Genomic DNA, 8431 nt, shown 5'->3' on the forward strand with positions numbered 1-8431 from the left:
GAATCCATTTGCTAAGATGTATGGCACAGAAGGGACTTATACCTGTATTATTCTTGAGTTTGCATGTTGTCAAAATGGCTGTAAACGAGATATTATATTTCCTGTCCGATTCTACTGTATGTAGTTGTAGCAATGACTTCAGATAAAATCAGAGACCAAAACAATGTATCTTAGAAATTATTTTTTTATTTAAAAAATTAATAAAAAAAGAGAGAGATTATCTCAATGAAAGGAATGCAACTGCCTTTTTGGGTCTTTCACACATAGACATGCACATGCTTTCCAACAACTTCAGCTTCAGGGAAATTATAATGAACACATGATTAAAACAGGCTGCATTATAATGCAAATAATTGCTAGTCACTATCACTGTCATGTGTACCTATCCTGCTGCATCTTGTCTCCAGTCCTTGGCAACGACACCCCAAGTAGCATGCAATTCCCTTCTTCGCACATGAAGTTCAATCACCCGAGAGAGACTTGGAGTAGAACCGCTGCTCCTTCACTTGGAAAGGAGTCAGCTTAGGTGGTTCGGGCATCTAGTACGGATGCCCCCCGAGCGCCTTCCTAGGAAGGTCCTCGATGCACGTCCCACTGGGAGGAGACCCCGTGGCAGACCTAAGACCAGATGGAAGGATTATATCTCCAGACTGGCCTGGGAACGCCTCGGTATACTCCCAGAGGGAGTGGAGGAAGTTACGCAGGATAAGGAAATCTGGAAGTCTCAGTTGGAACCGTTACCCCCGCGACCCGATTCCGGATAAGCGGTTGAAGATGGATAGATGGATGGATGGCACATGAACAGTTTTTCTGGCAGCCTTTGATACAGCTACATGATATTGCCTTGTCCATTGATATAGGCCAGGCTGGCTCTGTAGATGGACAGGGGACTGCCTTCCCATCACTGAGAGACCATCCATATTCAGTGAAGCAAGGGATGTCTGGCTTCGCGATGTGTGCAGTTTTATCTATTATGGCTGCAAGAGCAGCTCTTTTCAGGTGCAGGCCAAAGGCATTTTCTGTAGGTGGCAGCAGCTTCAACAGGGTTGATCGGTTATTTAGGAACTTGTACACTCTCAGCTTTGCCAGGTCAAAGTCCTCCGAATGGTCAGCTTTTGATGCATATACAGCTATCGTGAGGTCTCTAGCCTGATTCTTGACATCCTCTGAGAGGGAATAAGAGGAATTTTCACCAAACTCCTGAAGTGCAGGGAGATCTAGACCCATGCTGGTCTTGAACCATGCCTTCTTTCCAGTGAAAAAGGGATAGCTGGTGGTATCTCTGCCACTCAGGCTGTGAATAAAGGGCAGGGCACGACACTGTGCGAGTCCAAGGGCTGAGACCATGTGATGGATAGGAAGATATGCATCCTGCTCTGTTCTCACCCACAGCTCTGGAAGGTCTAGGAGGTGGGTGGCAGCATGATATAGATGCCTATATCATGCTGCCGCCATGGAAAGGCAGTCCCCTGTCCATCTACAGAGCCAGCCTGGCCTATATCAATGGACAAGGCAATATCATGTAGCTGTATCAAAGGCTGCCAGAAAAACTGTTCATGTGCGAAGAAGGGAATTGCATGCTACTTGGGGTGTCGTTGCCAAGGACTGGAGACAAGATGCAGCAGGATAGGTACACATGACAGTGATAGTGACTAGCAATTATTTGCATTATAATGCAGCCTGTTTTAATCATGTGTTCATTATAATTTCCCTGAAGCTGAAGTTGTTGGAAAGCATGTGCATGTCTATGTGTGAAAGACCCAAAAAGGCAGTTGCATTCATTTCATTGAGATAATCTCTCTCTTTTTTATTAATTTTTTAAATAAAAAAATAATTTCTAAGATACATTGTTTTGGTCTCTGATTTTATCTGAAGTCATTGCTACAACTACATACAGTAGAATCGGACAGGAAATATAATATCTTGTTTACAGCCATTTTGACAACATGCAAACTCAAGAATAATACAGGTATAAGTCCCTTCTGTGCCATAAATCTTAGCAAATGGATTCATATTGCTTGTATTTGCAAAAGCAGTCAACAATCATGGTAGAAATTATGTTAAAGCTCTATTTTGGGAGTCCACGATCTTGCAAATATGCACAATAAAGGTCCAGACACACCCAATAATAAAATTAGCTATTCCATTGAGTCTCCCATGGTCAGACACCATGAAATAGACACCAAGTTTGCGTTTCTAGCTCATCTGGTTCAGAAGTTAGAGGCAAAACCTATTTTCTGGGTCCTTACATTATGGCGGCCATATTGTGGCGGCCATATTGGATTTCATGGAAACTTGCAATACAAAAAATGTCCATATGTATACCATTGATCAACCTGTGAAGTTTCGTGGAAATATCACTCAGTTTAAAATTTTTCCCTATTCACCCCCCATTAAAACTAATAGGGGCTAATATTGAGGCGGCCATATTGGAACTTTGCCGTACAAATTGACCGGGTTGTCCATATAGGTTGTGATCCTACTGGGTCATAGATAATATTTCTGGTGGACAACCTTTTATGTCGGGGCAAATGCAGCACACCTTCCTTTGCCCCCTGGGTACTGAGTAGCAGCAGCCCACAGAGCCATCACATTGGCCCCTCTGGCTTGTCTATCATCTGAATACCGGCCCACTACTCCCTAGCTTCCTTGACTACTCCTGGATGGTCTACATACAACATCATCAGACTCTCTTTATACCGGAAAAACCATGATACCTAAAATGACAGTAACCGTTCATTGGTTAGTATGTGGGGCCTTGCGGTGTGTCCGGAGGGCGGAAACATCTGGCGCGCGGCCAATGGCTGCGTGCAATGAGGGCCTCACCAAGTCATTTTCCCAGGCTGAATCAGGGGCCCAGCACGTTCCTGGTACCAGCCAAAACAATGATCCCATAGCCAGGGAGAAGAAATGATCCCATAGCCAGGCAGAAGTGATTTGAAGACTGCTAAAGAGAGAGCAGATTTAAAGCGATAGTTCACCCCAAAATTACTTTTTTCATATTGATTACTCATATTGGTGACTAGAACAACTGGTTGCCTAGCAGGCACACTAATGACTTTATGAACAACATACAGGCATTTACATGGTAGATAGCCTATAGTGCTTGGTGAAAACCTACAGGGATGTACCCCGACTCCCACAACTACCAGACGGAAAACCCATTGGACTTTACCTGATTATAAGAAAACATGCGTCTAGTGGATACCCAAGCTTGTACAAGTTCCTGCCCCCCCCCCCCCCCCCCCCCCCCCCCGAGCCCCCTGTGATTGGCTGAACCGGAGGTAGGGAGCGCTCCATTGTAGTCACTTGGACCGCGCAGAGGAGGTGAATAGAATGCGTTTATCGTGGGCATAAATATAACGATTGCATTCACCACGGCTTGCGGCCTCGGGCGCGAAGAGCAGGACCAAGGTCCGCTGGCCTTCGCGCCGCTTGCAATGTCGTGGACAATAACTGTGACATCTAACCATAAAACGAGCGCTCCCCTCCTAAACACGCTTGGTAATCTGCTAGACGCATCTGACATACTGGAAAGAGACAACAAAAACAAAAGCAAAATGGAATGCTATCTAGCACTAAAAAGATAATATACATTGGCAGAATATCTGAGCACGGTCAACGACTCAAAACTCAGGAAAGCCTTGACTCGGTACAGACTCAGCGAACACAGCCTTGCAATAGAGAAAGGCCGCCACAGACAGACCCCGCTCCCAAGGGAAGATAGACTATGTACCACTATGTACCCACTGCACACAACATGTGGTGGAAACAGAGCTACACTTTCTAACCACCTGCCCACTATACCAAGACATCAGAGACACATACTGACCACCTGTCCACTATACCAAGACATCAGAGACACATACTGACCACCTGTCCACTGTACCAAGACATCAGAGACACATACTGACCACCTGTCCACTGTACCAAGACATCAGAGACACATACTGACCACCTGTCCACTGTACCAAGACATCAGAGACACATACTGACCACCTGTCCACTATACCAAGACATCAGAGACACATACTGACCACCTGTCCACTATACCAAGACATCAGAGACACATACTGACCACCTGTCCACTATACCAAGACATCAGAGACACATACTGACCACCTGTCCACTATACCAAGACATCAGAGACACATACTTCCCACAGAAAACATGACCAATGACAAAAAAAAAAAAATCCCATACCTCCTGGGAGAAATACAACAACGTGTGAACACAGCAGCAAGCAAAAAGAAGGCTAGAGAACTGGGACAAAACGTTTCTCCTGTAACCTTGTTACACGTAGCAGCATTAACAATGCTAGCATGGATTAACATGGGGTCTTTTGTAATCGCGAACAGACCACAGTGTGCACCATCGTGCACGATGGACACGCACGTGCACAGGCCCACGCTAAAAAACTAAAATCGCGGCATGTAACGCAAAAATCGTTTTTTCAGTTGCTGTTGGTAGTCATGGCTGCCAGCTCCCACTTGATGTTGTGTGGGAGTCCAGACTGCTCCAGACCGTACTGAATAACTGCTAGCTTGCATACCGTCCTCAGACTAGGACTTAAGTCTAAGATGTACAGGTCGTCAGTGGGTACGGATGCGCTGCTCATACCCGCCCTCTGACATCCTCCAAAGAGGTCAATGCGATCTTCCACTATGCTGGAGGCTCTATTCGCCCTTTGCCGTCCAGTCCATTCTCCAAACAGGATGATGCGACCTCCTACCATGCAGCAACACATCCTAACCCCACACACCGGGCCTTTCCCCTTAGGCTTAACCTTCTGCCAGGAAAAGGTCTCTGGATTTAATTTCCACAGATCATTAGACCACTTGCCAATGCTTCTTCCGTTACAAGTGTAGCCTTGACGCTTGTACAAGCATTGAAATATGTACAGCTCTCCATTGTAGACAATGGCTGCATGTTGTTCAGAGTACATCACTTGCCAGTCTTTAGTGCCAATTTGACAAGGTGTATACCATGTTCTCATCAGCCAGCTGTTGGTCTCTGTGTCAAACACTCTGAGGTTGTCGCTGAGGCCGCAGATACTGCCCCCAAACACAAACATCTTTGTCCCGATGATGGTGGCAGAGTGACCAGATGAATCAAGGCCTCCGGTGTCAATCAAAGACCAGACCATGGTGGTGGTGTCCATCTTGTACAAGTCATTATAGAAGTTATGGCGTCCGTAGCCTTTTCCTCCATGGATAAACATGAACGTCCCCAGGACACAGGCTGAGTGTTCCTCCCTGGCCTCTGGAACTCTCCCCGTAACATTGGGTTGAGACCATCTGTGGGCGTCCACATCGAACGCATAAAGAACGTTGCAGTAAAGCATCGAGTCGTTCTTAGACCCTCCCCATACGTAGGCCACGTCTCCTATGAGCACAGCTGTGTGGCCGGAGCGCCTGGAGGGAATCTCAAGGGGAGGTCGTCCTCTTCCAGTTGAAACCTTCACCCAGCGCAAAGACACAGTGTTGAAGACACGCACCTCCATCCGACCACTGTGGTCTTCATTTTCAAAGCAGTACACCTTGTTCTCCACCACCACAGCAGTGTGGCAGCAGCCCTGTGCTTTCAGGTGCAGAATCCAGGCTAACATCTTCAGTTGAAAACTACAGTAATTTACAGACTAGAAAAGATGCAATTGGAAATTGCAAGTGTGGTTGCTGACGTGACTATATTCTGCAGCAAGCTAACTGTCATATGAAGCTCCACCAATTGATTCCCTATTGATTATTGATTCCCACTCCCATTGATTCCCTACTGATTACCTATTGATTCCCTATCCCATTGATTCCCATTGATTCCATCAATTTCCAATGGCAGCGGAAAAGTTACCTTAGTAATCAATAAAGTGACGCCATTTTTGAGGAGTTACCCTGCCATTTCCAATGGCAGCGGGAGAAAAAAATCTATAAACGGTTAAAGAAGTCTATAACGTTTCCCTAGAACTATAATGTGTTGCCCTGTCAGGCAACCACACTAACGAGTCGGTCTGGAAGCAGCCGGATTCGCTGGTGAATGACGTTCTGTTTTATGGGACGTCGTTTTAAAGGTCATTTATGTGGCTGTGATGATACTGTGATGTCATCGAGTGATGACGTCATTATGCAGATTAGTTATTAGTGTGGTTGCTATAGGTAACACACTATTGTTCGTGGGCCGATAATTCATTGCCTGCAAAGTAAACCTGCTTTTTGTTAACTTTTGTACAACGGAACAGAAAAGTGAAGCTTTAGATGCTTCACACACTGTTGTCATGCTTCACTTGACATCACAATATAGAATATAAATGGTAAGACGGAATTCTGTTACCAGTTGATTCCTCGTGATTTGCTTCACACTTGTAATTTCCAAGAATTGCTCCTTTCTATTTCATTACTCAAACCAAAACAGACATTTTGGTTTGGTTTTCATGTTTTTTTTTTGTCAGTGCTATGATGTGAGAGGCCTGCAGATGGCAGGAATTCCCAACATGCTGAGAGCTGATAAGGCTTTGGCAACATTCTGTTCAGTGTCGGTGATAACTGGGGCGGCATAGCTCAGGGGTAGAGAAACCGTTATTAGAGCACGAAGGGTTCCCAGTTCGAATCCGGGCTCCCCCTGAGTTAATGTCGAAGAGTCCTTGGGCAAGACTCTGAACCCCTAATTGCTCCCGGTGAGCAGGTTGGTGCCTTGCATGGTTTCTTCCGCCACCGGTGTATGAATGTGTGCGTGAATGGGTGAATGTAATGCACAATCTATGTAAAGCGCTTTGGATAAAAGCGCTATATAAATGCACCATTTACCATTTACCATTTATGGTGATTGAAACAAGGCTTTAAACTAGCGACAGGAACTAGTATTTAGTTATTTATGACAATGTTTATTAAGGTAAGAAAATCAAATGTAAAAGTTTGGGGGAAATGGATGGAATCCTATGGAGAACATGTTGCTTCTGCTACCAGAACAGCGCAACTAGCGGCCAATCATAGGAACTTTCAGTTCTGTGTTGCTTCATTTTAAATCGCGACAACTACACCCTTGTTCCAGACTCCAATGCTTCATGCTGCTTTATGTTTTTTCCACTCAGTCTAGAAGAGATGCATGTGATGTATACCCTCTAGTCTATACCAAGACATCAGAGACACATACTAGAATAGATGCATGTGATGCATACCCTCTATACCAAGACATCAGAGACACATACTAGAAGAGATGCATGTGATGTATACCCTCTATACCAAGACATCAGAGACACATACTAAGAGATGCATGTGATGCATACCCTCTATACCAAGACATCAGAGACACAATACTTCCACAGATTACACACCCTAAGAGAGCTGGAGAGCTACGACAAAAAACTCCCATACCTACTGGGAGAAATATATCTATACTCACTCATATCACAGCTCAAAGCTACAGTTCACTGCTTTCAGAAGCATCTCTTATTCAGAGACTCCTACAAGTGTGAGACTGGAATAAACACAGTAAACCAGGCAACCCAAAGGGTTCCCAGTTGGATCCCGGGCTCCTCTAGAGTTGGTGTCAAAGAGTCCTTGAGCAAGACTCTGAACCCCTAACTGCTCCCAAACCTGCTGGGAGAAATACCATAAATGTATGAACACAGCAGCAAAGGTTTTGTCTGTTAACAGCATTCTTCTGCACCGAACAAAAAATGTTGATGTCCTGTGTGTGTGTGTGTGTGTGTGTGTGTGTGTGCGTGCCTGTGTGCGTGTGTGTGTGTGCGTGTGCACATGTGTGTGTGTGTGTGTGCGTGCCTGTGTGCGTGTGTGTGTGCGTGTGCACATGTGTGTGTGTGTGTGTGCAGGCTGTCTCCGCTCCACCATGCTGCTCTCAGTGGGAACAAGGATCTGATCTCTCTGCTGCTGGAAGCTCAGTCTGCTGTGGACATCAGAGACAATAAAGGTAGCGCACGCACACACACACACACACCCATGCACGCACACACACACACACACACACCCATGCACGCACACACACACACACCCACACACATGCACGCACACACACACCCATGCACGCACACACACACCCATGCACGCACACACACACACCCATGCACGCACACACACACCCATGCACGCACACACACACCCATGCACGCACACACACACATGCACGCACACACACACCCATGCACGCACACACACACCCCTGCACGCATACACACGCACGTGCGCACACACACACACGGATCAAGCCGCTATCTTCAGGTAGTGTACTACTGTATACTCACTCATATCACATATCTTCAGGTAGTGTATACTCTACTGTATACTCACTCATATCACAGCTCAAAGCTACCATTCACAGCGTTCAGCAGACTCTCTTCTTCAGAGAGACCTACTAGTGTGAGATCAGAATAAACACAGTGAACTGTAGTCAGTGAACAACGAGGCAACCGGAGGGTTCCCAG

The 8431-nt window shown here is 45.9% G+C and overlaps 1 protein-coding gene across 1 annotated transcript in view; it reads left to right on the top strand.

The window, feature by feature from the left end:
- The window catches only part of LOC308282459 (uncharacterized protein), a gene marked incomplete at both ends in the record, with an annotated part of 121115 nt that overhangs the window by 26326 nt on the left and 86358 nt on the right, over positions 1 to 8431 (top strand). Inside the window, one exon of the mRNA XM_080722805.1 lies at positions 7823 to 7920. Coding sequence (XP_080578931.1) covers positions 7823 to 7920 — 98 coding nt within the window. The remainder of the gene's footprint in view (positions 1 to 7822; positions 7921 to 8431) is intronic.

This window comes from Nannobrachium achirus, assembly GCF_963921795.1.
Source record: "Nannobrachium achirus genome assembly, chromosome: 3".
Lineage (NCBI taxonomy): Eukaryota > Metazoa > Chordata > Actinopteri > Myctophiformes > Myctophidae > Nannobrachium > Nannobrachium achirus.